Source organism: Choristoneura fumiferana, chromosome 5 (assembly GCF_025370935.1).
Source record: "Choristoneura fumiferana chromosome 5, NRCan_CFum_1, whole genome shotgun sequence".
In the NCBI taxonomy this organism is placed as follows: Eukaryota; Metazoa; Arthropoda; class Insecta; order Lepidoptera; family Tortricidae; genus Choristoneura; species Choristoneura fumiferana.
In genome coordinates this window covers 5,809,737-5,831,236 of record NC_133476.1, presented here as the reverse complement: position 1 = coordinate 5,831,236, position 21,500 = coordinate 5,809,737, and the positions used below count along the sequence as shown (strand labels likewise).

The following is a 21,500-nucleotide window of genomic DNA, read 5'->3' as shown; positions in this document are numbered from 1 at the left end:
GCGTTTCGCGTTCCCAGCATGCCGGTACCATTGATACTGTCAGGATAACAGAGAAGCTCTGTTACCTGTTTGAAACTGTGGGTTGTTTGTTAGGTATCATCTTTTAACCGACTCCCACAAATAGTGGCATTATTGACGAATAAATATAATTGGCCACTTGCGCAATGCATCTATTCCAAGTTCCAAATACCGTCAGGCTGGACAACGCGTTGGTGAACGCGTCGCTGCCGCCTTTCGCTGTGGAGGCGGCGGAGGCGTGCAAGCGGCAAATGGAGGCCGCGGAGGTGCCACTCGACCTCGCGGACAACGGCGTCGACAACTCCGACAGCGACAGCGAAGACCTGGGCCCGGAGACCGCTGTGGACGTAGACGACTTGGACAATGAAGCCAGGAACCACGTCGAGCCGACCACGCCGCCGGCTCATGCAGGTTTGGAGAAAATGCTAAAATCTTAGGTGCGCCGAGATTCAATCAACAGTTCGACTATGACATCTTTTAACTCTCTTACAACATTTTTTCCATATAATGCCAAGTCTTGAGATTTTTTCTGATCTCTCAAAGAAAAGTGTCATCAAGGCAATGATAACGAGCTAACCTAACTAGCTGCTTCCTAATAATTATTAATAGCTATACATACATTATAATATAATGTTTCAACGGAGATTAAGATTCGATATTAAAAAAATTATAACAAAAAATTTAACCGACTACAAAAACCCATGAAAATTTTCAACCAGTCTGAAGTCGGTGCCTCAGCACGAGTCAGCAGGAGTGGACCTATAGTCGTCTCCCTCACCTACATGTTATACGAGTATATTGGGCTTGAATCACTCCTGCTGGCTCGTGCTGAGGCACCGACTTCAGACTGGTTGAAAATATGGACATGTTTTTTTTGTACTTAGTCGGTTACATTTTTTGTTATATTTTTTTTTTCTCGCTTTTTAGTATAAAGGATCTAAGATGTTTTTTGTTTTTTTTTTCAAATCGGTTCATTAATCACGGAATTCTGAGGTAACAAACATAAAAAAAAATACAACCGAATTGATAACCTCCTCTTTTTTTGAAGTCGGCTAATAAAAATTGTTAGGCGTGGATTGTTGATTCTTCCAACTTTAAAGACCGTGCCTTGGTTTAATTTTATTTCTCGTCTTGTTGGCTCTCTGCGTGTGTGTCCTAACCATGAGTTAAGTAGGTTGGTTAAGGTACCTAAGTGGATAGGAGTTGGGAAGTGGTCTTACCCGCTAATCCTGCTGTCAAATAGCAGTATAGGTAGGTACTTGCACTATTTGCTTCGGAACCTACTTCTGGTGTGCAGAGTAAAATATCCGGGGAAATTACTGGCTAATCAGTCATCATCCATCATATCAGCCGAAAGACGTCCACTGCTGTACATAGGCCTCCCCTAAACTGGCTATTGAACCAGATTTATTTTCAATTCAAGTAAATAAGTAGCTGTTTCACGCCTCTTCGTCTGCGAAAGCCGAGTTTAGACTTGCAAGAAAAATCGTGCAAGTTGCATTACATGGCGAGGCCCTAAAGCCAACGAGTTTGTAGTGGCCAATCGAGCGCGCCGCAATGTAATGCAACTTGCAAGATTTTTCTTGCAATCCAAGACTCGTCAGAAGACTCCATTTATCACGCGCCCATGAGAACTAGGTACTTGTACAATTTGTAATACTCAGTACTAGGTAGGTACCTTCTCAGAGTCTCAAACTTATTTTCATACTTAAGTACCAAATTTCATCACGATAAGTTGGGTACCTACCTACTTATACCATGAAAGAGTAACAAAGTAAAAAAACTTTCGCATTTAAGTATATTATTTTATCAATAGTAAGTAACGGTTAAATTTTCAAAGCTATTGACGTAAAACCTTAAGCCGGCTAATGAGGTAGAATTTAATACTTAGGTATTTAATCTTAGCCCTCTAGGCTGCCAACACATCTGCAACCAGTGGCGTAGCTAGGTAACCTAGGGCCCTGGGGCAAATAAAAAAATGGGGCCCACTGCTATCAAAACTGGTAAGGTTTTTTGAAGTAAAATCATTATATATACAAACAAATACTTTAAAAATGCAGAATTTCGAGGGCCCCCTGAGCTTGAGGGCCCCGGGGCACTGCCCCGCCTAGCCCCTTGGTAGCTACGCCACTGTCTGCAACCCTTTTGGTGCTGCAGTGCAGGCGTCTATGGGCGGACATACTTGCTGTTGCTTATCATCAGCTGATTCACTTAATTAACTCTGTTTCGTAAAAAGTGCCTAAAAGTAAAATTAAACCTTCAACTTCGATGAATAATTTAATGAATACTCATAACAGAACGCGACCAAAGTAATTTAAGGTGATTAGATTATCGCTAGATTGTCGTAATAAATACACAGAACCTTAAAAATATAAATTCCCGAGTATTAAGTATTATTTATTACGGATTGATACGGCATCCCCGTCCCTGGAGCACGGCCCCCCGCGGCCCGCGCCGCGGCGCGCCGGCCGCGTGCTCGCACCCTGCCGCCCGCCTGCTCCCTTCTCGCCCGCCGTCAGTCGCTCATTGAACGCGCGTTGGGTCTGTGTTGCTCGACAGCCGCTCGCCCATTGTTACCGGCTTTTGTGCATGTATACATTCTTACTCGCTCTCGGCTCGAATATTACGCCGACAGTGAAGTAAAGATAGTAATCTGTGCAGTGAAATTACCGTTTACGGTACGTGATTTTTGTAAATTGTTAATTACTTTCACATACCGATCCGTTTGTGAAAGGTTATTTCTGTGTTGATTCATGCGGAGCGGTGTTCTGGAAATAGATTGGTTCGCGCGAAGGCGCATCCCTCCGTCGTTTCTTTCTACCAGGATTCTTGTAGGTTCCTTCGCGTCTTTAAAATTTACACTAGGATTTCGGGCGTGTCTCACAGGCCGTGCTCGAAATGGCGTCCGCGAATGTCGTTCGTTTGAATTTTGTGACCGGTAAAATGTTGTGTGGTGGCCTTCATAATTTTATCCGACGTTCGCAAGCTTGTTTATTATAGACGCGTCGTTATTCTTTTGTTTAAAATATATAAATAAAACGTCCGCGACAAGACTATCGAGTCGAGGGTGTGTCACCTGTTGATGATTTGGAGAGGGGTGGATTATTTAAAAGCATGTGTTTTTGCGATGCGCAGTGGAGGCGAGCCACATTGACGGTTCTCTGGCGGATAATGTAGCTGAGAGCGGCGAAGAGTCCGAAGACGAGTGGAACTACTTCAAGGGCGAGGGCTCCGAACAGCAACCCGCCGAGCCCGGCGACCCCGACGACCGCGACGAGCCGCCGCGCTCTGAGACGCCCTGCCAGGATAACGTGAGTCCAACTACAATCAGAAAAACATAACCTAATAAGTATCCTTTCGATCTGACCAGACATAATTATTTATTTTGATGCTAAACATTGGCAACAAAACGAACGATATTGAAGGTTCCTGCAGTGGACATAATAACTGCTGCTTTTCCGCGTGATCTACGCAAACTGACTGTGTGCTAAATTGTATTCTAATCTCACTAGATTGTGCACAGAATATCTGCATACACAAACATACAAACACGCTCATTAGATTTCGTATTTATTATAAGTAGGTACGTTATAATAGGTAGGTAGGATTAGGATACATATTCAGTGAAAATAATAGTTAAATTTAAGTAGTCAATGTTATGAAATCCGACTTGAATATCTGGTTTTGTAACATACTACATTGCACATGAAACTTGTTTCTTGTTGCAAAATAAATACCTAAATTTATTCATGAAGTTAGAACTTTTTGGTACTTTTGTTTTTGTAAATGTAATTATTTTACTATCTACCTTCAATTCCTGATTTGATGTGCTAATTAGAAATTTAATTTCACTATAACAGCCAAGTGATCAGCTGTGTCATCTGTATACTTTATGCTTGATAACTGTATCCAGTTGTTTGCATTCTTACATTCCATTTAAAATTTTAAAGATAACATTGTATTGTTTAACAATCAGCCAATGTTCTTGCAAAACTCAATTAGGTTTTATTGATATTGTGAAAACATTGGAAAATTATCAACTCTGACTACAGCTTTAATTCTTTTATGTTTCAGTCTGCTTGGGAAACTAGCTCAGTAGACATGAACAGTTCCCCGCTCAACCCCGATGCCCCCGTGTTCATACCCGGGACAGCAGCCGGCTCTGACATCCTGCTGGCAGAGTCCCCGAGGAAACCACAGCAGATGGATGACATTGAGCTCCCAGACGTGGCACAGTTCGAGACAGAGGCCATTAGAAGGCCTGCTGAACTACTAGACTTGGATAACTGTGATCAGTTGAATGGACATCATGTAAGATTGTTATGTAAACTGTGAATTAAGTGTCAAATTAACTGTTGTTCATTTAAGAAGCCTACTCAAAAGGACTTTAATCTAACAATTGTTTTCTTAGTAATCAAGACAGCTACTTTCAAGATTTGTTCTATGTTTATGCATCTTCAGAAGTCTAAGTATCTAATGAATTGCTTGTACATTATAAAGGAAATTCTGAAGGAAAAAAAAACAAGAGGAATATGACTGGAATGTTAGTATGCTGTGCAGCTTAGTCATTGTTTCACTTCTCATTATAAACTACAGGAAAAATTTGAAGTGGCTCATACTTAGCTCGCCCAACTAGCATAATAATATTGCTCATTTGCATTAGTTTTTTCACACTGTTGTATTAATAGGGTATTTAATTGAGAATTAGATTTTATTTAGTCCTCTAAATTAAGTTCATTGTAGATTTCTATGATTCCGTACCTCAAGGGACCAATTGGAGCCCTATTGTTGTCTTGTCAACAGACATGTATTTCTTTCTGTCAATCCATCCATAATGTTGTTTGTCACACAAGTTTTACAGAGTTGTGGTGTTTAAAGTGTTCTTCACAGTATAAAGCATCATGTTAGCCTAGCCTAAACTCGTACAAATTTACCAAAAAATATTTTTAAATATTTTTAAGGGAGTTTTATTTTAGGGGAGCAGCTAAAAGGCGAGCAAAAAAATTTTTGCCCTACCCCATCGTTTCGAATACCGTTTTTAAGAGCTCATTGAGTAAATAAAAACTGTATTTTACAAAATATTAGAGAAGAACAAAGAAGATAATCAGAGGACACCAAATTTATTTTTTTTGTCCAAAATTTTATACCACAGAAATCTTTCATTGACCCCCACTACATTGCTTAGAAGCAGGACTCTGCTTACACTGGATATTTAAGATATGACTTTTCTGTTTTATCGTATCTTTGGTCAAGGACTTCAAGAGCCACCATGGAACCACTTCACAGAAATCATCATAGTGACATCGCATTAATTAACAATGTAAATCGTAATGACTTTTCTTTTGAAAAGGTTCCATGGTGGCTCATGAATTAAGTCCTTGACCATATTATATTTACCTAAAAATGTATAAATCAGTGTGCAAGTCCAAATCGCATTTGGCCCGTTTTTTATATTTATTTGTTGCGTGTGGTATTGAAAGATGTATTAAATGTTTTATGTCATGTAATATTTCAGAATGTATCGTTTGATGGGGTCACAGAGCAGTTAAATGGGAATGACAAATCAAACCTGGACAGCTTGGGCTTTGGCTTCAGTGTGGGCGAGGAAACCGACAAGGTCAAAGATAACTCTCACATTGAAGATTTTGAGAGAATACAGAAGGACACAACTGATTTTTGTAACATACAGGTTTGTTCACTATTGTTTAAAAAAATATAAACCGAAGAAAAAACCTCATAAAACTCATCAAAATTCAATTTTAGTCATTTTATGAGGCTAAAATAATTGTCTTGCCTTAGTAAGATTTTACTGCTGACGGCGGTTATTGTTTTTAGCTAAGAACATACTTATTTATGAAACACTCAAGTTTAATTTTTACTTAAGTAAGTTATTTTGCTGAAGATCCTTTAACATTTTCTTTTATCTGTACCTATCTACAAAATGCTATATTGTTTTAGAAAGTTTTGCATGTTCTTTGTTATTTATATTTGATGGCATATTTTCAGGAACGGATTGTAGATATCATTTAGATTTAATAAAAATCAAATAAGTAAATGTCACAGGACCATTAACGCCAATAGATTTAATCCCAAAGTAAGAAAAGCTTGGGTTATAGGTGTAATAGCCTTTGATTGCAAGTAAACTTACATCATCGAGTACCTGAACAGTAATTTGTCAATTGCTTAGGGTGATGTGATTGGTGTCATCTGCTATTAGTGCTATTTTATTTATTTTTATAGATAACCACATTTGTAAACATTGGAGATATTAATGAAGAGATTTAAAAACAATTTCATTATGAAATGATATGTCATATTATATTATTTATAAATGTTTTTATTGATTTCTGTAACCTTCTACAGCCTGCTCAGCTCATTGACAAAAACTAGCTGATAATGAACTTTATGGCCAGATCGAACAAATAAAATATTCATGCATAATGTAAGTTCACTCAGTCATTGTTAAAGGTCAAATTGGGAAATTCACTAACTTGACGAGTGACGTTGACGTGACACATAAGAGAGTCATAAAATGGAATCTATTTTTGTACGTTTTTCTTAAAGAACGCTCTTTAAGAACGCCATAGAGATTAGGAACCTTTTACATTGTTTTATCTTTTCAACAGTAAGAGATAGACCAACCAATAGTGTATTGTAGAAATTAACCTCCTTTGATCTATTTTAAACATTCCCTTATAGTTAATGAAAATCAAAAATTACACATTGTGTACTTAGCAAGAGTAACAGGTCAGGCGTTGTGTCTTTATGGAAAGTGATCAGTTGTATATATATAAATAGAGTTCTATATGGTTTTATTCTTCAATACAATGTCATATTATACCTATATTTTATTCTAATTTTACAAGCTTTTATTTAGTTTCATCTGTCCCATTGTCTGTCTGTCTGTAGTCAAATCTTGCAAGTTAAATTCAACCAATTTCCAGTAATCGGATTGATTTGGCATATTTATGTAAATTATGTGACAGTGCAATAATCTGGTAGTGACATCCTGGTAGTCCAGCCAGGATCGTCTCCGCAGGACGGAACTCTTCAGCGGTTAATAGCAATGAGTTGAAATTTGGTATGCAAATGTAGTTTGGGTGACAATGCAAGTCAAGCAAACAAAAGAGTGTCATTTGTTTTCACAGTACCTTTCCTATTGCAGGTATTCCAAGCGCACACTGAAACGAATCCCTTCGCTTCCGACGATAACGAGGAGCTCCTCGAGCGTCTGAAGAATAAGGAGCGCGACCCCATGAGCATGAGCTTCTACCAGGAGAAGGACGACGACTCCTGCGAGCGAGACGTTGACCTCAACGCCGTGCAGCCGCTGCCCGACAGCGACGACGAGGACTCCCCAACCCCACCCGCCTTCCCCGATGCTGACAAGGAAAACGTTAGCCCCCTCAAGCTCGCAGATGGACCCGGCCCCGAACCCAACAATGACATCATCACGCTCGACGACCGGACACAGAACTTCTCCAGCGACCCCTTCTCAGAAGGCAACAACTTCATGGACTTCGTCAACGATACGAACAATCTGCAAAACTTCCCCAACATGAACCTCCAGACTGACCGTCATCCCCAAGAAAACGTTATGCAGACCGACACGCCCGAATCTCACAAGCTGTTATTTGAACAGATCCCTGAAATTCCAGACGGCAAGAGCTCAGAGCTAGGATTTAATTATGAGGACAATCAGGACCCCTCGGACCGAGCGATAACTCCGCAAGAGGAGACTTCCCAGGATGTCGATATGGAATGCAAGCCCGAGTCGCCGTGCATCGAGTCAGCGTCCCAGCCGTCTCAAGAATCACAGGATAGCAAAATAGTCGATTCCGAACCAGTGCCGGAAGACTTCTCACACCACACCGAAGTTGCAGATAGTCAGATTACCAGTGAATCACATACGGTCGAGACGAACGAACGACATTCCAGTGATCGTCTCTCTCTTTCTCCAGAACCGGTGCGGGACGACCGCTGCGCCGAGGCGATCACACCCGAACCTACGCACGAATTACAAGAAAACATTAAGGCTGAAATTCATAATTACGACAGAGTCGACGACCAATTCGATAATGAGATAGTCGCTCAAAGTAACCAAATCGAACACATAAACGAGATTCGCGACGCGCAGACGCCACACAATTTAGAAGAAGACGTCGATTTGCTATCGGCTGATGTCCCGACCCAAGAGTGTTTGCCAGCGGCTCCCTCGCCAGTGCCCAGCGACGCAGTGTCGCCCGCGCCCGCCTTGTCGCCGGCGCCCGTCTTATCCCCTGAGCCCGTGTTATCGCCTGTACCGTCGGAGCCTGCTAAGTCTCCGGCACCTCCAGCGGTGCAAGAGGAAGTGCAAGAGGACCTGCTCGTCGCCTGTGAAGCTCCAGTTTCAGCAAAATCTCCTGTACCCAGTCCGGTTCCCGAGGTTGTGGAGACACTGGCTCCGGTGGAGTCTCCTTTCCCGCCAAAGTCTCCAGTGCCCCAGGCGCTTGCGGCTGCGGAGACTCCGCTGCCCACTGAGTCTCCGTTGATGGTGCAGTCGCCGCTCCCGCGCGAGGAGCTGGCCGCTCACTCGCCGCTGCCTGCGGAGGTACCGCTCCCCGACGAGTCGTCAGTACCCTCCGAATCTCCCCTCCCGGCGTCATCACCATTACCCGTCGAATCAGCTCTGCCTGTCGAGTCTTCGATTCCGAGTGAGTCCACGATGCCAGCCGATGTGGAGCTGCCGAGTGAGTCGCCGCTGCCCGCGGAGTCGCCTCTGCCCGCGGCCTCCCCGCTGCCCGCACAGTCCCCGCTGCCCACAGAGTCGCCAATGCCGACGGAACCCGAGCTTCGACCGGAGGCCGCATCACCCCTCTCCGCTGCGGTCCCACCCTCACCGTCTCCCGCGCCAGAGATCGCTCGCCTCACACCCGAGGTTCCGGCCGAGGAACCGGCTCGCCTCACACCCGGGGTTCCGACTGAGGAGCCAGCGCGCCTCACACCTGAGGTTCCTGTCGAGGTACCCGCTCCAGAAGTATCTCAAGAACAGGCGCAGATACCTGAAGCTTCGGGCCCCACCCCCGACATCGTACCTGAAGAGCGAACCGAGCAATCCCATAGAGAAATCGTAACCGACATCGACATCGGAATTCCCGAGTCGCACGCACAAGAGATTTGCGTTCCGGTCACAAACGAAATCGAGGATGAAGGCGTGCACCTCGCAGCCGGCACGCCGCCGCCCACGCCCGCCGTGGAGCCCGCGCCCGCCGCTGACGTCCTCGTCGGCGAGCACGCGTCCGCCGCCGCGCCCCTCGCCGCCGCCGCCGCCGCCGCAGGAGTGGCCGCCGCCGTCGCCGCGCGACCGCTGCGGTCGCCAAATCAAAAACTCCAGCAAAAAAACCAGGCACGACGCCCACCACGAAGACTACTGCGACCGCCAAATCGGCGACAAAAGCCAGCTCCACGCCCGCCTCTGCCGCCAAGAAGCCCGCCACTACTCCGACGGCCGCGCGGCCCGCCGCGGCGCGGACGTCGCTCGCAGCCAAGACGCCCGTCTCGGCTACCAAACCGAAACCCGCACCGACCGCAGCTGCGGCCAAACCCTCTCCAAAGCCTGCGGCGAGAACGTCGCCCGCGCCCGTGAAAGAGCTTACGGCGACCGCCAAGACGGCGACCGCCGCTCGAGCCGCGCCGGCCCCGCGGCCCGCGCCCAAGGCCTCCGCCCCCGGCCCGCCGCCGCCGCCGCCGCGGCGCCCAAGACTGCTCCCGCACGGCCGGCCGCCGCGCGTCCCGCCGCGCCCGCCGCTCGCCCCGCGACCGCGCCCGCGCCCAAGCCCGCGGCGCCGCGCCCCGCCGCCAGACCGGCGCCGCGCCCCACGCCAGCGGCCGCGCCCGCTAAGCCCAAAGAAACGAAGGCTCCCGAGAAGAAGCCCCTGACCAACGGCGACGCGAAGGCGCCCGCGCCCATCAAGAAGGCGCCGCTACCCGCGCGGCCCGCGCCCCGCCCTGCGCCGCGTCCCGCTACCGCGCCCGCTGCCAAGTGAGTACTGCACTTTGCCCTTTGACCCTCTCGTCCTTATGTCCTGTCATAGTAAAAGAGACAAGTAGGTTCACTACCTACGAACAAATAATAAGTCAGGAAGCGTAACTCAGAACAAATTCCACACAAAAAGTGGCCATACCTAAAACCAAAACGACATGATTCAAATACGAATCAATTTCAAGGTTGCAAATAGACGTGCTTGTTGGTTAGTTAAAATTCAGAAACAAAGTAGGGATTGGTTGGCTCGCGTGATGCAATGTCAAATACACAAACTGCATAGACAACTGGCGTTCAGACGGCTCACTTCTTACATCGATAATGACAGCCTGTTTTTTAACGACTTAATGGAAAATGATGAGGTTATCAATTCAGTTGTATTTTTTTGGCTGTTACCTCAGAACTCCGTCATTTATGAACCGAATTGAAAAAAAAAATTTCGTTTGTCTATGAATACCTCTAATTAAGTCCCATAGGCACAAAATCAGGATCTGATGATTGGATCCTAAGGAAATCGAGAGAACTCTTCAAATATTGTAGGGACACCTATGATAATTTGGATATATTTAGTAGTAACTTGTGCATTTGCTCTTGAAAATCATCATTTGATGAAGTGGAACTAATGATAAAGACAAGTGAAGACCACAGTTGACCACCGGAGTTAGGTACTATTCAATAACAAGCATTTCACGGGTTTAATTTCAATTATTTTAACACAGTTGTTAAGCAATTTAAGCTCCTCGTAATGCATATGGTGAAATGGAACGGGTGGTGAAGCACCAGGACTCTTGAATAATGAACGTCTCTGCATCGGAAAAGGCAATCCTTCGTAAAAAGGTGATGAGCAGTTGACATTAAACTATTGTATCTTGTATTATTCACACTAAAAATCCTGAAAAATATAAAGACTGTTTGTACCTATTGTTTGAGCGATACAGGAAAGAAGAAGTATGAAGAGGGGTGAGGAAACTGTCATTTACATTATGTGAGCCATAGACCACAGACTTGATTTTGCATAATACTGACCATCTCCAACTGATAATGTATTTGAACATTTTTGAATATAAATCTAATTTTACGACTACTTACTGGAAAGTCATCCCTGGACATTTTAATTTTACATTGTTCCTGCACCACTTTATATCACACGTGGGCATGATAATTTAGAGCTGTTCACAATCAAAAATGCGAGAACTTGACGTGAGCTCACTAAACTTGCAAAATAAATGTCAGTTAAAATTAAATGACGCGCATGCGCACTTTCGCACAGGACACAGTTTCCATTTTTATGACGCAGTTACAATTCCTGACTTATTATTTATTCGTAGTTCACTACGAACAAAAGTACATCGGGCGGCTGTGTGCGTACCGGTGCCAACCGGCGCGCACACTGATAATTTAAGGAGGATTAAGCTGGCTTTAATCAAGGCTGCGCTGCCGTTGGGGCCGTGCGTTTCGATTTTAGTTCGCTCGTCTTGCGCTCGCTTCGCGAGATGATCGCCTTTTACGTTCGCGTACTCGTACTTACGTATTTTTTGTATTAGGTATAGTTGTAAATTAGTAGTATATATGTAAGTGTAGTGTGATAGTTTCGTGCAAGGACACATAAAAAAATAATAGATACCTACGTACCTATAAACAATATAGGTATAGTATTATGTGTAGGAAACATGAGTAGTATGTACACAGTCGCCATCACCACTTCCTTCACAAATAATATTTTTAAATTTAGTATAATAATAATAATAGAGCGGCAAAGAATCTGGTTTCTCTAGTAGACACAGATATTAGACAATTTTAAGTTAACTTTCATACTAAAATTATTTGCCGGTAGGTAATTAATTAATCTAAAATAGACATCGATAACCCTAAGCGTCCGCGCCAGAGTAGCCAGTTAAGTCTCCTAAAGGGTCGGAGTGTGCGTACTTGTTCTCTTTTACTATGGTCCTGTGGTTGACCAAAGTAAAACTGCTCCTGGCTTATAATTATAGTTTTCTTATGTATGTGCGTTTATGTGTCTCATTAAGAAATTTTATTCTACTAAATATTAAGGCTGGTAAAAAAAACTTGTACAAAAGCAATAACCCTGGTGTCTTTGGTCCTTAAGGTGACTAAAACCCCCAAAAAAAAAAACTGCTGAAAACTGGCAACTTTATTACTCTTATTACACATTTTGGGGTTTGAATGTCACCTCATTAGTATAATGCACCGTGTTTGTGGCAGGCCCTCGGCGTTGAAGCCGGCCGCGCCGCGCGCCGCGCTCGACAAGCAGACTAAGGACCTCGCCAATAAACGCATCACCGCCAAAGCGGCGCCGCCAAGGACCGCTGCTACCAAGGTAAGTCCATCCACTCACAATCGCATCATACACATTTAGAACTTCCTTCACTCTATTTGCGGTTTCACATGCGTTAACCATTAGAGCTTGTCTAAGCTAAAATGACGCGTCTCTCATTCAACTAAATCAGTTCATTATGACTAGTTCAACAGCAAATCTTACAATAACCGCCGGAGTCTATTGGGGATTTTGTTCTCCATTTGATCCAGGCGACTATTGTAAAGATTTGCTGTCTGAGTGAGGGACGGGACCCGTCATTTTAGTTTAGACAAGCTTTACATCTGGCATTTGAATTGAAAGTCCGAGATTTCGCACAAATCCTAGTGGGAGTTTAAAAAATTGAGTGACGTCACATGCCAGTATGTCTTTCTCTGTCTAATATTGAATTTCAAACCTTTATAACTTTGTTATTTGTAAATTTGGCTTAAAAATTGTTTCTCTATTCGATAACAGGCATTGTGTAGTTTTAATTTATAAAACATATACAAAATAGTCGTACCGTATTGTCCCTAAACTCAGCAGTTGAGATATAGAAATTTTATTTTGACCCATGGGAATATCGGGATAAAAAATAGCCTAAGTATATTATGATGCCTCACATCACCATCTGCTCAGTGCTCCAAGCGGTGATCTAATACGCAAATATGTATATTTGTTTGAGAAATAACATAACATGGCATAAGTGGCATCATCGTCATCGTCCTCATTCTGGCAAATCTATTACCTAATAACATCTAAAAGTGAATAATTTTAAAAGAACGAAATCTGATTCAAGGCATTATGAATTTGTGAAAAAATCGTCGGATGCGATATCGTATCTTCAGCAATGAACAGGTCGTTGCTAACCTTACCTACTCATGTGGAGCTCGCACAAGCCGACAGCATATAATTATGAAATTGGTGTTTTGTCAAACTTCCAACCTTGGGCCGGTATAGACGGACAGCATTTGAACTGCAACCTAGCTGCAAAATGGCAATTCGAGTTCGAGTGCAGTTACACCAACTGCAGCAAACCGACTGTGCAGTCCACTTACTGACTGCAAGCTGGCTGCACGGTCGTAATGCAGTTATATTCCAGTTGGAACGACTGTTTGATTAGGAATTCCAAATTCAACGAATATGAAGGTTGATATTTGATAGTTAATTTGTTGTATACAGGCGGCTCCTGTAAGCAAAACGAACTCAGTGCCCAAGAGCGTCCCGAAGAAGCCTATCGAGAAGCAGACGAACGGTCTCCTGAACGGCGGCGGCGGCGCCGACGCGGGCGACGCACTCAAGCCGCCGCCATCGCCGCCCGCCGACAACGCGCTGCTGCCCGACGTGATCGCGTGAGGGCCGCGCGGTGCCCGCCTGTTCTAAATTGACGGCGACGCAGGTCACCGCGCTCGCGGCCCGAGCCTCGCGCCCCTCGGAAGCTCCAGTGATCGATTCCGATTCCTATTATTTCCGCTTGAATTTTGTGATTTTCTATAAGTGTATGATAGTTTAACGCCGCTCGTGGCGGCAGACGTTAGGTGCGGGAGTGAGCTCCCAGTTTTATATTATAGAGTCGCTTTTTATAGACGTGTATGTTGCCGATTCGTTACGAGCGGGCGCGCCCGCCTTTAAACGGTTATTATTCATTATTATGATATGAGTCTGTTTTAGAATTTTATATTACCAACGAATGATTGATTTAAAATCTGGCTTTTAATTTATTATCTTTGTATAACCGTATTATTTAAAATAAAAAGTTAGAAGTACTGAGACATTGTTTTATTTATGAAAATTCTAGTGATGCGATTACATTACGCAAGGCTTAAAATTAGATGTTGTTTGTTTACTTGCTACTGTACTTACATAATAATGTAAACTTAAATAATCATGGTGTTACAAAGAAATAACTGAAAATAGAACATTTTATTCAAATAAATCATTATACACCCTCTTCCTGATTTTTTATTTTATCTTCTATTTACAAGGTTATTTTCTACCTTGACGAATGCAGCTTACTTCTTAGAATACACATAGTTAAATTAATACATTATAGTCCTAATTAAGAATTAACTAAACACTAAAATGGGGGAATCGGAAGTCAGTGTCTCGAAGGTTGTCGGCAATCCATCTTTCTGCCTGCAGCGTCATTTCCTCATCGAAGTAGTCGCGCCAGCCGCCCGCCTTGCCTGCACGTGTCAATCAAGTATGCTAAATATAAATTTAATAAATTGCTCGGAATCGATTATGCCACTAACATCACCTGTGAGTCAGATTATGAAATGTTTCGATATAACCTCATTATATATATATATATATTCTTACCAAACACATTTAACGAATTCAATCAGTAAATGTTGCACGGATTTTGATCAAATGTAAATGGGAGAAAGAAATTATATTACCTGCAAGAGGATATCGACGAACATTAGGTACATTACATACCAAAACATTCAGTCCATTTCAGTATCAATAAAATACAATGACTACTGTACACTACAAATAGTAAACGGTACAGAAAATGGATACACAGAGAAAATTACAACTACTAACTTCTTTTTATGGAATCTGTTATAACATAAAAAACTGTTATGTTGTTAAAGATAAATGTCAAGGGTCTAGCGTTGGTTTTCCTTGCTAAGCGAGGTCAATCCGGCCGGCGTAGCATCAATGCACTTGAGATTTCGGTGTTGTGCCGTAATACATGCGAATTTTACTGTCCATCAGTACATTTGAAAACTTACATGCTATAAACCGTCATTGGTTAACTCGGATTAAGCTTAGGATCTTAGGATTTAAGCGATGCAGAGTTTTAAATGAACACCAGGGGCGAATTTTAAAATCACTTGTGTGAAATTACTATTCGAAAGTGGAGTAAAACTCTAATTTGAAATAAGTTAGATTTACGACATATATATTCTGCCCTCCTAAGCCAAAAGGCGCTATCTAAAAAAAAACGCTTTTCTGTCATTTAAGAGGAATAAGAATAAGAATAATTTTATTTAGTAACAAAGTTACACTCCACCAAAAAATACAAAAATACACATTTAAATAAAGAACTACATTTGACTTTTCGACGGCCTTCGCACTAGACACTGGGTCTGAATGGCGAGTGCCATTTACACCATGTGATGCAGAATGTTTAAAGCTACACGATAGTATTTAATAGCTAGTGTTTTTTTTTTGCGCTATGCCTTTTGACTTAGGAAGGAGGGCAGTATTATAGTTTCAAATCTCGACCAACTGGTTAAAAATTTAATCCTTGGAGTACGTAGCCCAAGAATACCGCTACAACTTGGGATCTTAAAAAAAACGTGACTATTCATTTCTCAAAAAGCCGCCAACACATCCGTAACTGCCTATGTTATGGATGTCCATTGGCGGCGGTGATTGCTTTCTATGAGGTGACCCCGCCTACTTGTTTTTCCCCTATCATTATATGTATAAAAAATGCCTTTGGAGAGGGGAGTGGCTTTGAAGCGTTTTAACCGTGATCTCCCTTGTACCACAAAAACGAATATGCCCGTCAAATAAATAACTCAATCACCCACCATTACCACGTGTGTGTGGTGTGTGGTCGCAGAATTGCAATTGATTGTAGTTCGTGGACGTTATCCTTAGATTTTCGTAATACACGGGATATGTGCAAGATCGCAGTGTGGTTAGCCGCGCGGTTTTAACGCGCCGTCCCTCTTTAGAGCATGGCTTGAGAAAGAGACGGTGCGCCAAAACCGCGCGGCTATTATCCTCATAGTGCCTACGTAACCTAAGGTGGTTGAAAGTTCCACCCAGTGGTGGGGATGACTTTCAACTGTTAAGCTAGAAACACTGACGGCGGAGGTGAAGCGGTGCGGCGTGGCGCGGAGGCGGTACCGTTTGTAATATTGGAGCTGACATGAGAGAGGGCACACAGAATACCGCGCGGGGAATAAGCGTGGCGCGGTATTCTGAGTGGCCTCTTTGATGTTAGCTCGAATATTACAAAGTACCGCCTCCGCGCCGCGCCGCGCCGCACCGCCCCGCCATCGCTCTCTGTGTGTTTCAAGCTTTATTGAATGAAATAACCTCACCCTTTCGAATGAACCCTTGCTCTCCAGGAATAAGTATCCCTAGCTCCTTCATCACGTCGTAGTTGACAGATTTATTGTTCTTGAAATTGTTGATGCTGAGGTGGTCGCACAGGCGCGCAATCTCTTCATCCGAATACTGCTTGTCCAAGAACGCGGCAACACGTTTTATGGCACTAGGTAGATCCTGAAAGTTGAGTCTTCAGTACTTAATCGTGAAATCAATTATGGACATTAATAGTTAAGCACGGTAGTACCGTAATAGACAACAAGGATTCAATGCCTTATGGCTCATCACTATTCCTAAACTTTACTATACTTGGTTTGGATAGGTATTTAACTAAATGTAAACAAACGTCAGCTACCAGATTTGGTACAGTCGCCATCAGAATTTCGGAGCGGCCAAGGTGATCAAAAATATCGAAACATGAACTCTTATTGCCTTAATAATAGAGTGCATGAACCGATATTTTTGATCACTTTGGCCGCTCCGAATTATCTGATGGTAGCTGTACATTCAAGGATTTTAAACTATCATTGTAATACAAACTAATCCACTCCAATTAACGTTGTTTTGTTTAGGCTTAGTTACCTAATTACCTATCCACAAAAACCAAGTATATAGTTATGATCATCAGTTATTAGTTACAATAACCTAACCATAAAAATTTCATTTTTAATACAAGCATTTTTTGCTGACTGTACTTTTTGTTTACTGTACTTGCATGTCACCCAAATTACATATTATTATGTATAAATATTTGCATACCAAATTTCAAGTCGATGCTAGGTATTAACCGTTGAAGTTTCGTCCTGCGGAGACGATCCAGCAGGGCTACTACGAAACTCGAAACTACGAGAGCGGGAGGGACGGTACGATACGAACTTCGAGTTTCGAGTTTTGTAGTAGCCCTGCTGGCTAGACTATCAGGATGTCACTGTTTACTAGATTATTGTATTGTCACGCGATTTACACATAAGTTTTCCAAATTTCAAGTCAATCTGACTACTGGAAGTTGGTCAAATTTAACTAGCAAGATTTGATTACAGACAGACAGACAACGGGACAGGTGAAACTAAATAAAAGCTTGTAAAAAGTAGGGTCCGTTTAAAAAAAAACATTATTTGGTTCTTGTCCATCACTGGTGCCACCACACAACGATTAACGAATTTTTAGTAGACGAAGTCGCAGACAAAAGCTAGTTCCTTATAATATACCAGTTATATGATTTGACTTTCTATGTGGCCTTTTCCGGCGGGGCGGGTCAACATCTTCAACGGGGTATTCGTAGAACGGGGTAAATAAAGCAGTGCAATTAAAATGAAACCTGACCTTAGTAAGTTCCTCATAAAACAAAAAGAGCAATCTAGGATGATCTCTCATTTCCCAGGCTTCTTTTAGATGCTCGAAATACGGCGTCCAGTGGTCTGCAAAGAAATAATGTAAGTACCTAATTTATGTTTTAATTTACCCCTAAGAGCCCGTTCCCACTTGTTGGGTGTCGGATCCGTTTCGTGTCGGATGTCGCCACGGGATGTCGGTCATTTCTATAGAAAATCGTGTCGGGCAAGTGTGAATAGCTTCATATAAAATGTTCTGCCACTGGAACAGCCGATTAAAATTCGTTGCCCAACACCCGCGACAAGTGGGAACCAGCTCTTAGGTAGGTACCTGCAATACTTCAAGAGTTCCCTCAATTACCTTAGGACCCACTCAACTGATCCTGAATTTGTTGCAATGGGACCTAATAATAATAATGCGTGTGGTGTCGGGTTAGAATTACACCTACTTATCCATTTCTTCCGTGGATGTCGTAAGAGGCGACTGAGGATATAGGTTAAGGTACACTGTGGGCGACAGTATTACCTATTCCTATTGCAACGGGTTTTTTTCAAAACGGTTCATAAATGACGGAGTTCCGAGATAACATTTTAACATACATAAAAAGTATAAAAAAACAACCGAACTGATAACCTCCTTTTTTAGTCTCGTCTGTTAAAAATAAAACCCGGTAGGAACACTTGGAGAAATACCAACTGGGTTTTAAAAGTTGATTTTGCTTTCGTTTTGTTTCGTTTCTTAGCGATACAATAAATAACTCAATGTCATATACCCACATAATAACAAATGGCATTAAGTAGGTACTTACTTGGTGTTTCAGACAGAGGAAACAAAAATACTACTTCCTCGTTCAGATAATTAAACAGCATTCTAGACATAATTTTATTATTAAGAACCTATACCTTGTGAAAGGCTGGTAATGGAAGCAAGCTTTATGACGGGAGTTGGTAGGTAAGTACCTATTGTGAACCTCCCCTTTGCTCCCCCTTCTACCAAAAAAATTAAACAAACAATGACAATGACCAAAACTAGTGTTTGCACAACCGAAATCGGAACCTACTTTCGGTTGGTTAAAAATTAAAAAAAAATGCGTTTTTTATGTTTTGCAAATATCTATTTGTGTTAATCGAAGCAATTATTCGAGAAATTTGTTTGATAGCTCTAAAAAACCGGCCAAGAGCGTGTCGGCACGCCCGAAATAGGCCATTACGAAAAAAATTAAATAATGTTTTTCTAAGGATTTCGTATTTTTACGGAATATTCCAAGTTTAGGTATAAGCTATTAGGTGCTTCTCAAGAAAACAACCGTAATAGTTTTCCTTGTAAGTTTGATATACTTAATACCATCCTGATTTTTTTCCACCCAATGGTTGATTTTAGAGGGGGGGGGGACGCTCGATTTTAATGAAAATTTGCACTTTAAAGTTGAATATTTTGCAAACAAATCACTGAATCGAAAAACCTTTTTAGCAACCCCTTAATGGTTTTTAAAATCCCTATCCAACGTTACCCCACACTACAAGGTTGGATGAAAAAAAAAATCACCCCCACTTTACGTCTTTGGGAAATACTAAAAAAATTTTTTTTTTTGTATTTTTTATTGTACCATTTTGTCGGCATAGTTTCCATATTATATTCGTGCAACATTACAGCTTTCTAGCATTGATAGTCCCTGAGCAAAGCCGCGGACAGACACAGACAAACATGGCGAAACTATAAGGGTTCCGTTTTTGCCATTTTGGCCACAGAACCCCAAAAAGAGGGTCTAAAGGTCTAGTTCATTTGATGTGGAATAAAAAAATAGGCCAGACGAACAGGCCACTCCACGACGGGCGATTGCTTATCCGCATGTCACTTGAAAATCCACGAACCTACCCAGTTCCCTATCTCGTGGGAATTTCGAAAAATCTTTTAGTGCTCTTCTATGATTAAATAGCCAAGGTACAAGTGAGCGTGTCTTTTATAGGTAGAAACCTACTTATAGATATTTACTCACGCAAGTCATTAATAAAGAAGTTCCAATAAGTTTTGAAGTCCCCGTTATATCCTTGCGTCCTGATCAGCCGGTTGAGGTGGTAGAATGACACTGCGACGTCTCTAGGGTCCCGCGCCACGTACACCATCCTGCCTTTGTCCAGGAGTGAGGGTGGCAGCAGCGACAAGGGTAAGTGTGTTTTGATAAAGCGCTGAGAGGTGGCGGCGGCCAGCTGCTCGGTGCCCGGCTGCGATACCAGCTCCAGTAGTTTTAGCTTCTCTGCACTGTGGCTGTTTTCTTCGTGGAACCGCGCTTTCATTATAGGATGAACGAATACCGAGAACCTGGGAAATAATAGTCTTGTGTCATGGTAGGTTTTTAAAATAATTGTTTACATGGCCGAAAGGAGACACTAACACTTACGAGATAGAGGTGCATTAAATTCTAGATAGTGCGCAATTCTAGAAATGTCATCCTGTTCTATTAAATGATGAATGAACTCACGTCTTAAATCGAGTTTAGCTGGACATGTTTCGGGCTATTCCTTAGCCCTTCTTCAAAGGAGCACGCAACTCGGCGGCTGCCGCAACACGCGCACTACACGCCACCGCTCTGCTCGCGCGACTGCCCGGCGAAACTAAACTACTTAAACTCAACTATACTCGATTTAAGACGTGAGTTATCCCGTTACAATATCATTTAATATGAGTGAGTCTCATGGTAGTTTCACATCCTATTATCCAGGAAAAACGGAAAAGCTTGCCAGGGTCGACCTTTTCACAATCAATTTCGTGTTTTTTTTTTTGGCAAATATATCAAACACTAACATGACATTTGCAGCGAAATGGTTCCACCCTGGTACAAAATTCTTTTGCTTCGACTGTACGAGTAGGTAAGTACGAGTATATCTATGACCCTGTTGCTTTTAGAAGAGGGATTTTGAAATCATAAAAATCATAGGCGCTTACTCTAAAAACGGATACCGCTCGGTTAGTGGTGTTGCGTCCGATTTCGCGTAGTCCAAGTCGTTCGCCACCATCCAGACCAATTCTTGAGTCCATGTCGTTCCTATAAGATTTTAGTTGTTAATGCTAGAAAACATCATAAACGACGGAAGAAAATCTTACATGACAGCAGTGGTCCCAAATGGCTATGATTAACAGGTATTTTAAGTTGAGAATAAATAAAGTTCTCAAAGTTTCTTATGCCCACTTGAGTTTTTTTCCTGAAGCTCCCATTTCCATTTACTTAGTAAGTTACACCACTTTTTTTTTCTGCGCGTTCCACTGCTACTGCCCCCATGAGCAGTAGCGGTGTTAGGGAAGGGCGCGGTGGGACGACCGCCCACGGCGCCCGATTTACAGGGGCGCCTGAAGCCTATACCTTCTAGAAAAGTTGGGGGCGCCGTGGAAATCTCGCCTGGGCGCTGGAAGCGCTAAAACCGGCACTGCCCATGAGAGTGTCGGTCCCAGCTCCCTCTTAACGCAGCGGACACTGCGCTATCCACGTTGAGAACTATGACTTAGTCTTACGGTCACTATCTATAGGTACTCTATATAGTTACGTCATATTTAACCTGATCGTGGGTAACTGGCCACGAAGATGTCGCTGGGCCGGACTTCCATCGTGAAGATGTTCAGCGCCTCTTCCTTGTATTTGTCGGGAGGAAGTAGCCCCTGGGACCCACTTGCACGAAGCCGTGTGCTCGCCTTGGGAGAATAGATGATGATTAAATACTGAGTGGAATTGCAGATGTAAGTAGTTTT

At 42.8% G+C, this 21,500-nt stretch overlaps 2 protein-coding genes across 2 annotated transcripts in view; one reads left to right on the top strand and one right to left on the bottom strand.

Annotated features, from left to right (window-relative positions):
- The window catches only part of LOC141427975 (uncharacterized), a 98,253-nt gene extending 83,949 nt beyond the window's left edge, over positions 1 to 14,304 (top strand). The window contains 8 exon segments of the mRNA XM_074087594.1: positions 197 to 429; positions 3,154 to 3,329; positions 4,093 to 4,329; positions 5,534 to 5,707; positions 7,184 to 9,370; positions 9,372 to 10,039; positions 12,263 to 12,377; positions 13,536 to 14,304. Of these exon segments, the coding sequence (XP_073943695.1) occupies positions 197 to 429; positions 3,154 to 3,329; positions 4,093 to 4,329; positions 5,534 to 5,707; positions 7,184 to 9,370; positions 9,372 to 10,039; positions 12,263 to 12,377; positions 13,536 to 13,709 (3,964 nt within the window). The 3' untranslated portion in view covers positions 13,710 to 14,304.
- LOC141427706 (uncharacterized) overlaps positions 14,118 to 21,500 on the bottom strand; it is a 39,166-nt gene continuing 31,783 nt past the window's right edge. The window contains 7 exon segments of the mRNA XM_074087301.1: positions 14,118 to 14,539; positions 16,421 to 16,604; positions 17,751 to 17,845; positions 19,756 to 20,078; positions 20,703 to 20,802; positions 21,311 to 21,400; positions 21,403 to 21,443. Coding sequence (XP_073943402.1) covers positions 14,424 to 14,539; positions 16,421 to 16,604; positions 17,751 to 17,845; positions 19,756 to 20,078; positions 20,703 to 20,802; positions 21,311 to 21,400; positions 21,403 to 21,443 — 949 coding nt within the window. The 3' untranslated portion in view covers positions 14,118 to 14,423.